This window comes from Seriola dumerili, unplaced genomic scaffold (assembly GCF_002260705.1).
Source record: "Seriola dumerili isolate Sdu_G_001 unplaced genomic scaffold, Sdu_1.0 BDQW01000278.1, whole genome shotgun sequence".
In the NCBI taxonomy this organism is placed as follows: Eukaryota; Metazoa; Chordata; class Actinopteri; order Carangiformes; family Carangidae; genus Seriola; species Seriola dumerili.
Window position 1 is genome coordinate 364,638 of NW_019174533.1, and position 18,672 is coordinate 383,309.

Here is an 18,672-nt window from a genome sequence, read left to right on the forward strand (position 1 = left end):
TAACAGCCAAGTCAAGGCCTGGTCTCAAATGTGAATTACAGCTGTGTGTTTTACAGACTGCGGTGGCAAATTAGCCACCTTTTCCCTGGCTGTGGCTCATTACGAGTCCACGGTGAGAAGCAAAGATGGGAGGAAATAGGGTATTGTTAAACTCGGCTTAATTAAAGCAGCCAATTAAAACACTTATCACATTAGTCAGGTTTGCTCTAGAGAATGTGTGCGTTTATCTGGTTTAAAAAATGAGGAAAAAGAGCAGATAGCTATCTATCGCTGCTTATTATTCTGTTGTGTGTATGCCCGTGTCATTTGTGAGTCGGTGGGTGCGTGCCAGAGGCTCCAAGGGAATAATATCTCTTTACTTTTGGAACTGCAAATTAGTTTGTGAATGTGTATGTGTGTGAACGCGTGTCTCACCTCACGTTTGCTTCAGTCTTGGAGGCAGCTTGGTGGAACTGTTCCTTGCTGTGTTCGTATCTTTCCAAATTCTAGACATGCAGGACAACACAGGAGGAAAAAGCATTAGTTGATTTTTTAACATGTGCATTGCTGTGTCTTCTCTTCCTTTGTATAGTTAGCAAGTGTGATTCTAAATGGACACAACTTTTGGAGGATTTGTTGTTTTGTATGTTCAGCATAATCACAATCAGATTTCCAGCAGCAGCTTCTTGTCAAGTTTTGTTCGCATAAATACAACAACACCTGCGAGGCAGCAACTGTTACACATGTGTCGCTGTCTCACAACTGCACATGTTATGTCTTGTCCCGGTTGGCCATGAGTAGAAGAAATAAAACAGTTCGTCGAGAAACTCTGATCAGTCAGTGAAGCATTGAAGGACGTGTTCGCCAAACATTCTGTATATATGAAGAGATGTTTTCACTTTTGAAATTGTGTAAAGCAATATATTAATATTTTGGAGCATTGAGACATCATTGGGAATAATAATGAGACAAACTGCTAGATTTTGGGGGAACTTTGTGTAAATAATGTTTTAATATTTCATTAAAAGAACACGCTGAAGGGACAGTCTGACAATTAGGGAAAACTGGAAAAAAAAAAAAAATCTGCAGCCAGCACCAGTAAAACCATAACTTAAATATGAATTAAACAAAAGAGATATAACATGTTAATTAGTGAGCTCCAGGGCTACTGTTTCCCCCTGTTTCTGGTCTTTATGCTAAGCTATGCTAATCAGATGCTGGCAGCAGCTTCATAGTTTATGGCAGAGAGGAGTGGAATCGATCTTCTGATCTAACTCTGGGCAAGAAAATCAACAGGCACATTTCCCAAATGTCTTTAACTATTCCTTTAAAAAAAACTTTAAGACATTTAATTCATATTTTGAATTAGCATATTTTTAATGATAACTTTATTCTGCACTTTGAATCTACCTATGATATACTAACCACTAAATTCATCTCAGTGTTTTTCCTGTCCCACCCTTCTGTCTCTGTCCCCACATATGAAAAATGAATATCTTTCCTCTACTGCATTTCTTCATCTTTGTCTTTCTCTCGTTTGTTGCAGCTTCCTTTTCTGCCATTTTTCTCTTCCAGACTTTATGAACTTCTTTGTGAGTTCACAGTAACAACTCAGTATTTCACTTGTAGTTTTTTTTTTTTTTTTTTTACTTTGCCCCAATTCATGAGCACACTCTTAACATGAAATTTACAGTATGTAGGAAAAGTTATGGAGTCGTATTTTCATCCTGAGAAAGTTTTTTTTTTTTGCAGTTCCAGTCTCTTTTAGCTAAACTAAAGCTCAGCAATAATGAGTTGCATTACTCATACATTTTTTTAAGAAATCATGATTTCTGACTTTGCAGCTTGCCCGGTGAGCACCCACCCAAAGCAAGCAGGCAGTGGTATAATGATAAAACAAGCAGCTAATCCCCAACAACTGCAGCCTCTCCTCTACTGATCCTCCTAGATTAGGCCTTCCAGCACCCGGTATCCCCCCCCAAATATTTAACCAGCATACTGTCCAGCTGGGGAGGGAAGAGAAAAAAGCTGGAAGGGAGGTAAGAGAAGAATAAAGAAGGAGACGCGGCAGAAGGCATGAAGGTAAGAGGGAACAGAATATAGAGAGGAGGGAGAGATGAGGAGGAGGGAGAGAGATTTGGGAACTGGGTAACATTATTTGCCCGAACTAAAAGGTAGAAAAGCCGTCCTGCCTGTGACTTAAAGAAACAGATGCAGGCTGTTGTGCTCCAATAGTGGTCGTTACAGCTGAATGTTTGGCTTATGATGGAGGGTGGTGTTGCTCTCAGGACCAAAGCAATGAGGACTGAACGAGTCACTACAACTGGCAAGTGTGTGGCCGCAGTGATAGTCCTGGTCATGCCGCTACTAGTGACAAAGAACACACACAGTTGTTTTTCATGCCACAACCAACATAGAACCACAACATGGTTTGCGACTGTTGATAATAAAAATGCAATGGCTACCAATGTGTATTAATTTAAACTGATAAGACTTGTTAAGTCAGACCAATCAGTCCTAATAGTGTAATGTACGTATGAAAGTACATTTAGCGGGTTTACCAGAATTTATTTTGTTGTTTTTGACACAATTACCCAAGTGGCATCAGGAAACGGGAAAACATGTGCGGTTCTGAGACCCCTATTTTCCGTGAAAACAACACGCTTTGCACTTCCTGCTTTGAACGGACCCTCCCCCATAAATGAACTGAGACATGCCCTTAATCGCACTTTCTCATTAGCACCATTGTTATCCTTCTTTGTGAAATGAAGCCACATTTTGGACTGTTCTTAACTCTTCGCCATGACTCCTTCTTGTTGCAAATTTCCAATAGCGTAGACAGAGGAGTTTGACATGGAGGGATACGATTCTAATGGTTTGGACAATCTGGAACTGGACAAGATGGAGCCGGTTCTTGATTCCCACCCTTAGTTTTGACGGGCATTTTTCAGATCACACGATCTGGCTAACAAACATTTAGATTCCATCTCTACTCCTTGTCATGTCAGCTACAAAACCTAGTACACACTAAGGTACAATAGCGTATGCATAGCTGTTCTCACACAGTGTACTACATCTAGCCTCAGGTGTATTAATGAACATCTCGCCAAAAAACCCATACAGAGATAAATCATGGAGAGAAAATGTTACTATAAATCCTGTGATTTCATGGAGGTTGGACACATTTTACTACTGTTACACAACTCCATTACGAGCGTCAGTGTGTCATTTGTTCTGTTTTGTTTTCTGGTTATGAGCAGGTTCATATAATTTTCACTTCTCAGGATTGCCAACACACTCCAGGGTCAGTTCCAGTATTCATACATTCTTGTATGGAAAAATGAAATCAAAGTAAACTTCATTACAGGATGAATCATCCTTTTACCTTACTCATAGGGACAAATTAATAAGTGTGGTTGCCATGGTGACACTAGTGAATTAAGGGCTGTTTGCAGGATTTCTGATCCAGCTGTCTGTGTGTATTACTTTTCACGCTGGCACTGAGACCAAACCCTTCTTCCTTCTGCTCAACATATTTCCCCCACTCCTTCTTTCCCTCTGATTTAAAAAAAAAAACAAAACAATTTCTCATCTTTACAGACACAAACTTATCCGTTGTCATTTTCCTATTCACTTGAATGGGTCTCTTTTTCTTTTATCACCTTCTTCAGTATCACAATCTCCTAACCCATATCTCCATTTATACAATAGCCTGTTTATTTATTATACAAGGGACTATTTATGAGTTTTTATATCAAAATTGTGATTTGAAAGAAGTGAAATAATTTCAAATCATTGTAGTTTCAATAATTTAGTGTCCTAACAAACTGTAGCAGGTGAAAGTTTCAGTCAGCAACTGTTGATTTCAGCAGCTATAATAAAAACAGAGGCAGGAAGGGGGAAAAAAGAATTTTAGAAATAATGGCTCATGGAACTCGTCAGCTATTATCTCTTATTCATCTTCCTCCATCGCCACTATTACTTCCTGTTTCTCTGGTCCAACTATTTTTCCAAATCTTCCAACTTATTTTCCTTTTCATGCTGCATAGATCTCATCAAGGACAGCTTACGCTGAGTGAGCAGATAAGGGTTGAAGCTTCCTCCTCAAGGACAAAATTGACAGCATTCGACACATGTATCAACTGATTGACAGTGGTCGGTGCTGCTAAACCTGAATCCTTCAGTGGTCAGGGCTTTGACTGCAACTCTTAGCTCACCTGCAACCTCTTTTCCAACCTGCTCATTATGTTCTCCACGGTACAGAGGCTTCTTTCTCTTTCTCTCAGCCCTTTTCGTCAACCTTGTTCAGTTTTTTTTTTTTTTTTTGCTCTTTCCTCTCTTCTTCAGCTGGAGTAGGTGCTCCCAACATCAGGCTTGCACTGAGGACTCGCTCTGTATTTCCTCACGCTTTGCATCTGAACACTCAGGCAACGATGATAGTGGTGTGTGGTTAATATTTTGAGAGAATGGATAATTACCAGACTTTCACTTAGCTGTGAAAAGTTGACAACAGCTGTATTTTACAGTCCTCAGCCTTCAACAGCCAAACAGATTTCTGCTTCCCTACTGAGTGTGATTGTAGTCAGTCGCCCAAGCTGCCACCAGATGTTGACACCAATCCTACAACTAACGTTTCTTAAATTTAGGGCTAAGAAATCAATTGGAACTTTAAAAGTAATTTGGTAGATTTATTTTTACTGTTTATTTTCAGTACTGGCAAATTGGTAAAAAAAAAAAAAAGGTAATACTGACGTGGAAAAGCAGATCTCTGACACAGGATACAGATGGAGTAGAGCATTGATAAGATTCTGTCCTGACTGAAATTTTGTGGCATGACATAAACACACAGCGTGAATTTTTGTAGACAACACAAACATTGGTCTACAGGTGGGTGGCAAAAAAACTCTGACACACACACACACACACACACACACACACACACACACACACACACACACACACACGCTGCTCTTTGATCCAACAGTAGAAAGAGCAGTCTTTTAAACCACACACACTCCCACTCCATCTAACCTTTCGGTGTGACCCGAGAGTGGCAACAGAATTCACTGAACAACACTGAAGAATTTTGTGTGGTGTCACACAATTGAACCCTGGGCTCTGTGTGGGCCTGTGTGTGTGTGTGTGTGTGTGTGTGTGTGTGTGTGTGTGTGTGTCTTATGTGTGTGAGCTTCAAGAGACACGTCATTGTGTTTCATTATTTGTCCTATATGCTTAAATGTACGGTCATCTACTTAAGAACTCTTCTTTTGTTGTCTTCAGTACTGAAGCCATTGACGAGTCACAGAAGTCACTGGCGGAGACCCTGACTGACTGACAGCTCTGTTTGTATTGGCTCACACAGACAGCAAGCATGTGCATGTTGGTATCCACTCATTCACTCTGATGCATCAAATCCTAATAGATTTTTATCTTGTTTAGGTGTTTGAGAGGCAAAATCGGCCACACAGCACCTGAGACAGTAGATTGTATTAAACTGAACTGAAATTGAATTAAATTAGTTAAAAGGAAAGTATCAAGAGAATCAAAGTGATCTCTCCCCCATCAAGAGAGACATGTAAGAAAATCACCTTCAGCAACAAAAGCTACAAATATTTTTTTTTTTTTTAAAAAGCAAATTCTTCTTAAAGTAAATTATTCATTTTTCAAGTTACCAAAACAAAATCTTATTTGCCAGTTGGTTGCCGTCATGACCACACATTCTTCTATACGTACATGCACTGTAACTGAATGTTTCTCCAAACAAACGGTGTGGCAGAGGGACAATTAATGTTCTCATAGCTGCTGGAGGATGTAGCTACAGTAAGCGGTTGGGCAGAACACACAAATAGCTCAAAAAAGTGCTCTGAGAACACATTATTTGGCCTCTGTATTATTACGGTGTCGGATGTGGGCCGCCAAAATTTTTGAGATTTTTTAAGTGGGCCGTGATTTGGAAAAGGTTGGGAACCACTGGGTTGGAGGATATGTAAAACTACAGTATAAAAACACACATTCTATAGACTGAGAGTCACGTGTGCTATGGGCAAAATAAATGCATTTCTACAAAAGCTATCACTACATCTTCACAAGTTCTGTGTAAATATTCATTTTCATATTTTTCTGTCCCACACTGCCTTCATCTCCATACTGTATACATAAATTAAATGTAGCTGGTTGGATCTCATGGAGTGTTTACCACTGTCGAGGAATGTACACAAGCACTTTTTTTTTTTTCTCGGGCAAAAATAATGAGGTGACTGGAATGTTAGCCACAACTCTGCAATGTTTAGAAACATTAACTTATTATAAAACTCATATCTTCATCTCCAGATGGGTGCAGCCACAGTGGAAATATTGCTAACAAGCTAAACTAATAAGCTGATTCGAAGCCCTCGCTGCAGCATATTGAGCAGATAGCTTTTCACAGGATGAAAGCGTTAAACTTTGACTTAGTCTATACAGGGCCCAGAGTGTATGCATTTCCATAAGAAAGTGCAACACAGCAGAAAAGTGGAGTTTTTAATACAGTTTTCAAAAAAAAAAAAAAAAGTTCTGATCAGAGGGCGAACCTGGCTACATCGTGTCGGGAACACACATACACATACAATATGTTGTCAATATGTATGTATATGTTAATCTATATGTATATGTGTGTGTGTGTGTGTGTGTGTGTGTGTGTGTGTGTGTGTGTGTGTAAGCCATCTTAAATAAGCCCTCTGCCTCTCTGTTTGGCCGGGAATATAGGTACTGCCATTGACATTATTTAGAGTAGTGTGTGTATGTGTGTGTGTGTGTGTGTAGATATTTCTGCTGCACTACATGGAGGCCACTGCTGACAGTGTGTCAAGCAACCTGTCAGACTTGGAGGAGGATTATTATCTCCTTCTGTACGCTCTAATTCCACCAGCTTCAAACTCTACTCTACTATGACAGGAGCGTGTGTGAGAGGGTGCGAGAGTAAGGCAGCCATTAGAAAGAGAGAGGAACAATAAAAGGCCAACACTCTGCCTCATTTCAGATACTGTTTACGCTCTGTACTTAGTTGTGTAGTGCATGAATTTCGTTTTGGTCGCGTCTCACATTCAACACGACTGTTATGCATGACGGTCACTGGTGTTAGCTAGCTAGCGTTTGCGTTATCGTGCACGGTATCAAATCATAACAGCCTGCTAAATTAACCAAACATATCTGACAACAGTGTACTGGTACTGAGTGGAAAACAAATTTTGTGTAGAATTGTGTAACTCTGTATGGTTTGTATGGTGCAGTGTTCACCGTTGGAACCATGGCAACAGCTGAAGCTTCCTCAGCCTCCATTATTACAAGCTCTGCCATGTAGCCGAGATGGGGACAGAGTGCACTGCATGTTGCCTTAATTGTCAGTGTGAATGCGCTTATGCACTCAAAGAGGCAAGTGTAAGTACAGAAGAATGCAAATTGATACGCGCTGAAAGTAACAAGAGTTGCTACATAGCCACAGGTGTCTCCAGGAGTGGAAAACAGGAGTGTCTTGTTTTGATTCTACTTCTATCACTTCTTTTCTTGCACTGAAGTTAGCATGCTAACTAGCTAGCTCCAGCCCATCTCGTCACTTTCCGATACCGAGTTATTGTAGCATCCAGTCTGCCCTGAAGAAGTAGCGCTGCTCAGCAACAATGGCTGAACCTTTTGTCAAGACCGGTAAGTCAACAGCTGTTAATGCTAATGCTAGCTATGTAGCAATAGGTAAATTTACAAATAGCTGCTTTAGAGTTATCTCAATTCTGAGTGTGTCATTTGTTAGTTTTAAGGTATTAGGCAACTGAAATTACAAACCGTAATTTCCCGGTGCATATTGTCGAACGTCTATTTTCAGGATGCATTGCTACATCCCCACCCAGGACGTATGTTAATGCAAAGGGTGAGATAACATTAACATAAGCCCAGCTCAGTTTTTTGTTCAGTTCAGCTGAGCAGTTTGAGAAAAACTAAACCTCAAGCATTGAGAATATCTTGAGCAGTCAAACAGACTAAAACCATGGCATTATGTGGCTTCTGGTACAGTCTGCAAACACACTGAGCCCTGCAGATAGACACGTAGACTCACATTTACATATACAGTACACGTGCACCTGAATATACAGTATGCATGCAAAACTCACTCTCTCTGTCCGTCTCTCTGTCACACAGACATGCACACACCACACACACCCACATAGAGGTCTGTCTACAAACATCCTAAGCTCAACAGCAAATACAGCTTGTGCCACCCGTATGCCAGCCTGCCAGTCTTCTACTCCCTCTGCAAACCCAACCTGTTACTAATGAGACGAACACAAACAGCCAGGCAGCTGACACCAAGACCTGTCAGTGTGTGCGTGCGTGCGCGTTTGTGCGCGTGTGTGCGCGTGTGTTTAAAGTGTGTGTAGATACCATTTACCGACGTAATAAATGTTTATTTAGGCTGACTGTGTGGTAATTAGAATACAGATTTTGTGCTATTGTGATGTAAGTCTGTGTGTGTTTGTCCATCTGTTATGTCAACTAGACATCCACAGAATTGTGAAAGAAAGAAAGAAAGAAAGAAAGAAAGAAAAAGAAAGAAAGAAAGAAAGAAAGAAAGAAAGAAAGAAAGAAAGAAAGAAAGAAAGAAAGAAAGGAAAGAAAAAGAAAGAAAGAAAGAAAGAAAGACTGTGTTTTTTTGTCTTTCTTGTCTTCGGCAGAGGCAGCAGGACAGGATTGGACATGCCTAGTTTCAAAAAGCTCAAACTTCAGATTTAACCAAACAGAAAAAAGCCTATTGCTCGAGTCAGTGACTCTATCCGCTTATTGTAGCTTATGGCAGACACTAAACATAACCTCTATGCGCATAAGCACACAGAAACAAGTTTTTTAAACTAGTGGGCCAAACATCAAAGACTTATTCCAAACTTCGTTGGAGATTTTCTGTCTTTTAATTTCACAACAGAAATCAGAAACAAACAAATGACTGACTAAATGTAACAGCAAAGTGAGGACATAAAGGGCTCAATGAAAGTGACTGAGTATAAAGTCTGCCCTCAGCTACATGCTGACGGACCACTGGGGGCAACTGTAACTCTGTAGTGATGGCACTCCAATGCCCCGGTTGCCCCCTGTGACTCCATCTGCTCCCTCCGCTCCCACTCAAGCACAACAGGCTTGAATTAGACATGGTAAACAGAACATAATAGTTAGATTTTTACACATAATGTCCTGTTCTCCAGCTGAGAACTAGAGGAGTGCCCCCCTCCTTCTTATGTGGCCAATCCTTGTTCCCCTTTGAATCACATTTCCAGACACACCTTGTGCAGTGCGTTCCTTTTTTTATGTGTGTATACTGTACTTGCAATTTACTTTACACATGTTTGCATGCTGAAATATACTGTAAATGTAATTGACTTATTTAGCATGCTGGCATTCTTTATAGTTATGCACCGTACATAAACAAAGTATAAAGGTGGTATTCCTTTAGTACAAAAAGTCTTAATACCAATAAGTGTCCCATCTGAAAAGGTTTCAAGCCACTGTCTCCACAAGCAGCTGATAAAATGGCTAAAACATTTATTTCATGTCTGTGACACATTCAGCTTCAGCCTAGACATTTAAACTATAGTGAGTCAGTGAGGCAGTGTGTCCGCTCTAATCCGTTAACATGGGCGCCAGAAACCAAGATGTTCCGCAGCCGCCACGAGTCCAGTGTGTTCCTGGCCTAATGGTACTTTTGTGTTTTTCAGTCTGTTTGTTCAACATCTATATTCATCCGCTTTATGTCATACTGCTGTAGCCAAGTGAATTTGCAGAAAACATATGGAGAATTGATGCGTGTGTGTGTGTGCGCAGGGAAATTTTTCTCTTTGCCTGCATTTTTGTGATTGTACATTAATGTGTGTGTTTGTTTAGGGATGTTTTTTGGTGTGATGCAAAGTTACGTCCGTCCAAATCTGTGTGTGTTTACATTTGCTTCAGTACTATAACTTTGTGAGTCTGTGAAAGCCTCTAATGAAGTCTTTCCAAGTGTGTGTGTATGTGTGTATGTGTGTGTGTGTGTGTGTGTGTGTGTGTGTGTGTGTGTCAGTGTATGTGTGTTTGTGTAAATGCTGTACCCTCTTCTCCAGTTGTGCCAGCTGCTCCTTGTAGAAGGCATCCAGCGCTTTCAGCTGTGAATCTTTCTTCTGTAGCTGCTGAGCCTACAAGAGAACACACACACAAACACACACACACACACACACAAACACACACACACAAACACACACACACACAGGGTGAGATAGAAAGAATTTCTACAGTGTGTAATTCTGTGTTTTCTCAACACAGCGTAGGTGACTGGTGCAGTACAGTAGTAGTCCTGGTTTTTGTTTGTTTTTTTGTTCTGTTTTTCAATTACAAGTATTCAGATAAATTTAATTTCCAGTGATAATTTCTGTTATAGCACTTCAATATTCAAGTATTTTTCCTTGCTCTGTATTTTCCCATTTAAAATTTCTCCTTAAACAATGTCCTTAGTGTTACTTAAAACACAGGACTCTCCCAGGATGTAACAATTCATGATGATGATGATGATGATGATGAGTAGTTATGGAATCGTTGTGACACGTTTTTGTTATTTTCACCTTAATCTCTGAGGAAGCATGTTTTGCCCATCAGCTTGGCATGGAAGACAGCTCAAAACACTACAATACCCATGAGCCTCGGCCTCAGAATCTGAAGTTTTTAAGTACACATGACTGTATCTTTGATTGTTGATTGATTGATTACCGTACAAAGTTATTCATCTTTTGCTCTAGAGAATCTCACGTCCATCCAAATAGTGGAATTACTCAAACTGTGACTCATTAAAAATTGTTAAATGGGAAAAATGAAGGGCACCTTTACTTCCAAAACCAGAGCCAGAGCCAGAACCAGAACCAGAAGCAAGGGCCCCCAAAATAGAAGAATGAAGGAATTTCTCTGCCTCAGAGTCATATTTAATTAATATCAAATATAATGAGTTTGATAAATAAATGTTTTATGATGACTTTTTTTCCCATCTATATTCACTTGACATTAGCATCACACACAGTAGGGAACAAATTTATACACAACACTAGGAAATGCATGCAGGACAGAACGAGTCAAAAAATATATTCATGTATCACAATCAAAGAAAAAAAGGGCCTGAAGATGCATTCACATTCATGCACATACTATCATTAGATCCAAAGACACCCAAGTGTCTTTGGGCCAACACACCCATTCTCACACTCTCTCTCTCTCTCTCTCTCTCTTGCTCTCTCGACCGTGTAGTGTTTGGTACAAAGGCCTGTGCTATAAAAAAATAAAATAAAATCCAAAATTCCTCGAACAGCAAGACCCAACCCTCTTTGAAAATCTTTGCTTTTCACCTGCCTTTCTATTCACCAACCCTTTTATCCATCCATGGCAATCTATCCCCGTGTGCCTGTGTTTGTGCCAACACAGAAAATCACGCCAGACCCCCGAACTCGCTGCAGATCATATGTTATTTTCAAGCAGTTATGAAGGAGTGAAGATGACAAACATACTCATATGTGCACAAAAACAAGCCTGTGCCCAAACTGGCTCACACAGTAAATGCACATGCAAACAAGCCTTCACACTGACTGAAAGACAGGAGGAAATAAAATCACATGAGGGAGCGACACAGGAGACAGAGAATTGAAAAAGGAGAAAACAGAACACGCAGAAAGAGACAAAGAGACATAAACAGAGAGAGAGAGTGGGATCATAGAGAAATGAGACTTTCTTGTTAGCTGTAATTGGTCAGTTTCCTCTTAGTTAGCTTTTAATTCAATAACTTCATTTAATGTTTGATCTGTATCAGATGCAATCACTGACTGGAGATTGCTGCTGTTAGAGAATGTTGGACTAGAAAAAAAAAAAAGATTTTTTTATTTCAAGTTCAACACAGCTTCATAAAAAAAACATCTGTATCTACACCTCAGCTCACCTCCTGGTGTTTCCCCTCCCATTGCCTTGGAGGTGCAGCCGGCCCCCCGACGGGACCCTCCCAAATAAAAAATTTAAAAAACCCCAAATATTTTATTTACCATATTTATGTGCACTCATTTCAGCTCAGTGTGAGAGTCTCTATTGTGTTTTACTGTCATTTACTGTCATGTTTCTCTCCTCTCCTCTGGTTTCTGTTTCACCGTGTGTGTGTGTGTGTGTGTGTGTGTGTGTGGTAAGACACAGACACACACACACACACACACACACACACACACACACACACACACACACACGGAGCAGAGCCAGGTGGAGGAGAGACAGGTTGACAACTCGTTACGTTAAGTGCAATTAAAGCTTTCCAACAAGTGTTATAAATCCCTCTAAAACCAAACCTTTGGTTTGTCGGGCCAAAATGTAATTTTTGAAATGCATGCAATCTGATGACAGTGTCGAGGATGTAGCAGCTGCTGCAGCTGCTGCTGCTGATGGCAGGGAAGGATAGTCGTGGCCAGAGCAAAGGCAAAGATATATGGAAGGGATGGAGAGATGGAAAAAAGAAGAAGAAGAAGGACTGATGGAGGGAGATGAAACCAGGAGAGATGAAAAACTGAAGACAGAGATAAACGGATGGGTTCTAGAGAATAAATGGGTTCAATTTACTTTCTATTCAATCAAATCAAACAGGCTATTTTTCTCCAGAAGCTGCAATTTACAGTTATTTTACTTTTTTCATCAGTCAAGGATTTTGGTTAAATAGAAAGTATTAAGAATAATTTTAATCAGCACATTGATGGTTTCAGCTTTTTTTGGACAATGGTGAAATAAAACACTGAGAAGTTCAGAAAAAGCAGCAGAACAGAAGAAATAGACAGAAGAGCAGGAATTTGAAAACTGTTACAAAGCTTACCATCACCTCCATCTCATCTGGCGACTGCACAGGTTGGGGAAAGGAGAACAGAAAGAGAAGAGGGTGTAGAGAAACAAAGCAGGGTTAGGAAAGAAAGATCAAGGAGGAGGGGGAACAGTGAGGAGATACAGCTGCAATTAATCACAGATTTTGATCTGATTAAATTCCCTCAGAAACATCAGTTCCTATTGTTTTCAGCTCGAGCAAAATGTATTCAATTTCACAAGTAATCCTGGATTCATAAAACCATGACGCAGCTGACACAGTATCAAAACTTTCAAGGAGTCAAATCAGCTGGTACGTCAGTAATCAGCTGTACATTTGTCTGTATTCTATTTTACAAAACTATAGAAGGATCCCCACATGGATTACGTGAAAGTTATGATGCCATTCAAGCTGTTTAAACTTGCAAAAATGTTATTTTAGCAATTTGCCATACAACATCTTGAGGAACGAGCAGATAAAGAACTGGTATGTGACAATGTCAGTGGGAAATAGTAACTAATATGTTAGAAGTAGCAGTGTATGGAACCCGATGGCTGAATGATTAGGGCACATATCACACGAGCTCAAATGCCCTGAGCAACAGTCCCCAGTTTGACTCCAGGCCGGCCGGACCATGTCTTTCCCTTACTCTCTCCCTGCTTTTTTAATGTCTGTCTCTACTGTCTCAATCTAATACAGACACAAAACTTGCCAAAAAATTGCTAGTATAAAGTATTAAATGCCAAAGGTCATTTCCAGACATGTTTAAAGATAAGAAAATACAATGTCTTCAATGATAATTGGTCTGACACAAAAACGTTCCAAAAACTAGTTAGAAATTCTTTACACCCGCTCCTTCTTTCTTATTTAAAACTTGAGAATCTCTGAATATTAAAAATATTTTCAATTTCAGAACTTGAACTGAAACGGGTATAAAAACTAAAAACTTCCTACTTCCTACTTGACTTTTTGAATTAATGAGAAACCTTTGCATTGAGCAGTTAGCTAAAGATGCAACTTCTGGGAAATATGAATGTGCCCGTTCAAAAGTTACATCCAACTTTGGCTTATCCTAAAAACAATGACACAATCAGCTTCGTGGATTACATTTATTTGCATCATTTCAAAATGACTCATTTCAAAATGACACTGCATCACACTGTCCTCATGCAAGCGAACTGCTTTTCTGCCTCGATCCTCACTGGTTCACGGCTGTTGATGGACTCTCAGCTCTCAGCTAGTTTGGAATATGTTAAAAAGTAAAAGCTTAGCAGTTGTGCCTTGTAAAACAGAATGGCAATTAGCCTGTATAAACAAGACTCCTCTGGTTTCTTTGCCAGCGAACTACACGAGGAGCAGCATGTTAGTACTGTCACAGCAGAGGATGTTTCCTCAGATTAGAAACTTGTTGCTTTGAGCCAAAGTATAAACATTAGGCAAACGTCTTGTAACTTGCTACTGTTTGAGCACATGTAATTCATAAAGCTTATTTTGATACCAGACGGGCCAATTGTCACACTGGGAAACCAACGTGTAGAAAGTTGAAATAATAACTACGAAGCCTGTCTTTGTATCACTGTTTGAACTAAGCTAATGTACTTAATCTTACACATCTGGTGCAGCCAGCAAATTAAAGCCAATCAATATTTTTCAAGCATTATTACCGCAAAGCAGGTCTGACTAACAACACTGTGGCAGTGAAAAAGTAGCACCACTAAAGAGAAACTGGGGGTGAAGACACGCACACATGCACACGCATACAGAGGGAGGAAGATTCATCATAATTATCAGGGCTGCTGAACGCCAAATCAAATCAGAGCCGATCGTCTGTGTTTCATAAACAGACCTTAACTGAGGAAAGACAAAGAGCAGGAGGGCTTCTGATGTGAGAGATACCTGCACTGTGAGCTGAAAAAGCTGCAGCTGCCGCATGTTAATGCAGGTGAAAAGAGGAACTGGAGCTGTTCATGTGTTAATTTTATATGTTAGACAACTATCTGTTTGGCAGGGATTAAGCAGAAACAGAATAGATTTAATTAAAAAAACACAAGTACCCTTCCTATCTGTGTTTTTCTCTGTGTTGGTCCTGTTTTAATTTGCAGTCTGAGAAGAAACTGCAAGTGAATCAGATGACTCCTCTGGTGTCCCTCCAGGGACCTGCGAGTCTATGGTAGATAACAGCCAGCCAGGCGTGACTTTACACACAACACACCACACCACACACACATCAAGAGACACACACACACACACACACACACACACACACACACACACACACACACACACACACACACACACACAAAGGATGGGGCTGGGGCTTGCATGCTGATGTTTAGTCTGTCTCTCTTTTGGGATACCTGGAAGAATCTGTTTGTGTCAGTCATTTAGGCTTTTTTTTTTGTCTCAACTAATGTGTATCAATGAGCCTGTTATTGTGTCTTCCTACTTCAGACCGCGTTTAAACTGACATTTCAACTGACATCAGCACTGCGTGAAACAAACACAGTCCCCTGATTTATTTCCATCTATCTTTTGCGCCAGCACAGTGGGGGTGCCATTGCAGAGGACTCCAGCTAACTAAACACATTCTCATCTGGCAAAACAAAAGTTGCACTTGGCTCACGCCGTCTCACAACGCGATGCAATGTCATCCAGCACACAGTGTTCCCCCAGTCAAATACATGCAAGCTCACATTCCTTTCCATTTCTACAGTTCACCTCACGACTGCCAAGACGGATCAAATGATGACTGCCGTCACAACTTTAAAGAGTTTTTGAATCTTTCCACATAATATAAATGTGATAAGCAAACTCTAAAATATCTAAATGTGTTATTGGGGTGACCTCAACAGTTCACAAGCAGCAGTGATGAGATATGCATGTAGACCTACCAACCAAGGGAGCAGTGACTGACGTTAGCAATGATGGAGGTGACTGCCTGATGTTCTGTTATGACTGAAAGTCTCCCCCATATGGTGCTTCGACCTTATGGCTGTGTATTGTTTAAAACTGTTGATCGGATACATTTTTTTGATACCTTACTTTGAGGAATATGACCAAGATATTTTACAAAACCCTGCTGTGCCTTGGTAGCAGTGTGGCTCTAGGGATGCGGTGTATAGTTTGGGATTGTGCGATCTTATCCAGATCGGCCTATCGCCATCCTGTGAAATTGCCAATAGCTGAAACAAATTGAACAAAGTGACGTGCTGTCTGTCCATCGATCTCTTCTGCTCTGTTTAATCACAGTAAGGCACCTACACAAAACAAACAGCGCTTCAATGACAGTCAGCAGGTCGGGGAGTGTGTTTGTGTGTGTGTGTGTGTGTGTGTGTGTGTGTGTGTGTGTGAGTGTGTGTGCGCATGCATCGATGTTGCAAGCATGGGTTATATGCAGGCGATGCCGAAGTGAAACTATGACATGGCAAATTAAATGTAATACTACAAACAATAATAATAACAGCAATAATAATAAGTTAATACATTGATGGGAAAACAAGCCAAATATCGTCTTGACAATGGAAAAGGCATAATAAAGGCGATTGCTCTGATGATCATCGATCACCGTTATCAATCGTCCATCAACACAATGCTAATATGGTTTAACTAGTGACGTTCCCATTGGCCTCAGCTGTACTCAGTGGTTAGTGCTAATTAGCAAATGTTAGCATGCTAACACGCTAAACCAAGATGGCAAACCTGGTAAACTTCATATCTACTTAGCATCAGAATGTTAGTTGTAGGCATGTTAGCATGCTGATGTTAGCGTTCAGCTCAAAGCACCATCATGCCAAAGTATAGCTTCACAGAGCTGCTAGCATGGCTGTATGGTCCTAGTCATTGCTTTAGAGAAGGAAATCAAACTTCTTAAATTTCAAATGTTTAAATACTAGAACTTTGCTTGAAGAAAATCTGGCAAAGAATGGGTAAAGGTATGTTTAGAGAGTAACTGAAGAAGAGTATGAATCTCAGCAAGCATTCAATGCCAACTTTTGGTCTTTGACCGTTTTCAATACTCAAAGCAATAACACAGAAGTATTGATGTTCAATAAGCAATCTGACCCAGGAGTCAAGAGCAGAGTCTTAAAATAAAACGTTTGAGAAAAAAAAAATGTTAAGGAAGAGAAAATCAATTCAACAATTAAGTGACTGTCCTTCCCAAACTTCTTATAGTAAAGCAGCAGCATTAGCCTCAGAAGTGATATACAGAGAAAAAGTTTTTACCCCTAAGCTTCAAGAATGATGAACAAATCTAACAAACACACCCAAGTCATCTCAGGATTATCCCTCTACAAAATGAATCCCTAAACTGAGCGCCCGAGCTGTGCATTTGTTCATGTTGGATTGCTGTTTTTAAGTCCTGTTTGGTATCAGACTCGCCATCGGCTTTTTGGCCAAGTGCACCTGCACACAAAAGGAATTCAATTTGCTGAGATGCTCAGTCGAAAAGGCACTGTAAAATTACAGTGATATTACGCACTCTGCTTTTAAGATGTACATTAAAAAAAGGCAGTGTTGTCACCAGGAAATATGTTTCATTTTACTCTGCACTTAGGACTGATATTGTCTACAGAAAAATAAACAAATAAATAAATAAATGTAGCTTTTAAAGCAGCAATCAGGTCACCGCACACATATCAGAATACTAATTTGTTCAGAGACTCACACTGTTTCCTCCTGTCTTTTGTCCTAATGCTTGAAGAAATGCTGTGTTTTCATGCAGGATATCAAATATATTTTCCTCTAGCTTTTTTAAAAATTGCACTAAACACATACGAAATTATAAAAATGAAAACAATAAAATATCTCATCTGGTGGAAAAGAAGAAGACAGGAAGTTCAAGAAAGAAAGAGGAAGACCAAACACCTAACAAATGTAAACAAGTGCAGAAAAATAACTTTGGTTATTAAGAAGGTGCATAATTGAATATAGCAGCTGCTACCCATGGGCTAAATGGGAGATTGGCTTACAAACGTATTACTGTATATTCTTCCTGCCCCAGGCGCCTTCAGCATATGAATCAATTCAGTACACAGCTAGAAGTGTGAAGCATCTATTTAGAAGCTACAGAGAGGAAAAAATGTGTAAATGTGTGAGACAGAATAACCGAGCCAGAGCGAGTGATGGGAAAAATGAGCTGAAAATGATAAGGGAAAAAAAAAGGTTGAACAGTTAAAAAATGAACAAAAAAAAAAAAAATGAAAAAAAAAAATAAAATGACAAAGTGAGACAAAACAAAATCCTCTCAAGAATGAGGGAGCAAGCAAGTTGTGCATCTGTTGCGGAAACATCTCACAGCGAAACTGAAACCTAGCAGAGACATTTAGACAGCTCTCATTGTTTATAATACAGTTTTGCTCGTTAGCTGGAGCTACGTTTTTAGAAAATAAATGACAGTATGAATGACAATCTAAAAGCTCCCAACCAATAGACACAGAGGCTAACACTGCTGCCATCTGGGTAAAATACTTATAGTGTTGAGAACATTTCTGTAGTAGATTCTGCACTGACCCCCACCTGATTGCAGTACCTGTACTTACAGAGATGAAAGAGACTTTCTGGGTTATTGACCCAATCACTAACATGGTTATGTTGTTGACATGACATGACTCTGTGCAGTGGTTGAATGAAACTAACATGTTGATAATTATTTGCCTATGAATCAATTAAGATCAACTTCGACCATATGCTCACGTTGTTTGCGAAAAACAATCATTTTATAAAAGATAGTGTGGGTAACAGGGGCCGAGAGAGAGGAGGTGTCAGAAGACTGGAGAAAATATCTTATGTCAATACGAATATATTCTAAGTCACTTTGAGCTCAGGTGGCTGAA

At 39.9% G+C, this 18,672-nt stretch overlaps 1 protein-coding gene across 3 annotated transcripts in view; it reads right to left on the reverse strand.

Moving 5' to 3' along the window:
- Positions 1–18,672, reverse strand: part of LOC111230673 (MICOS complex subunit mic25a-like) — a 79,317-nt gene that overhangs the window by 40,847 nt on the left and 19,798 nt on the right. For 2 of the 3 annotated variants that reach the window (XM_022757473.1, XM_022757472.1), the window contains exons 5-7: positions 12,854–12,877; positions 10,083–10,166; positions 415–485 (exon numbers count right to left, since the gene is read on the reverse strand). In XM_022757473.1, coding sequence (XP_022613194.1) covers positions 415–485; positions 10,083–10,166; positions 12,854–12,877 — 179 coding nt within the window. The remainder of the gene's footprint in view (positions 1–414; positions 486–10,082; positions 10,167–12,853; positions 12,878–18,672) is intronic. The other variant, XM_022757474.1, reaches the window with a different exon arrangement.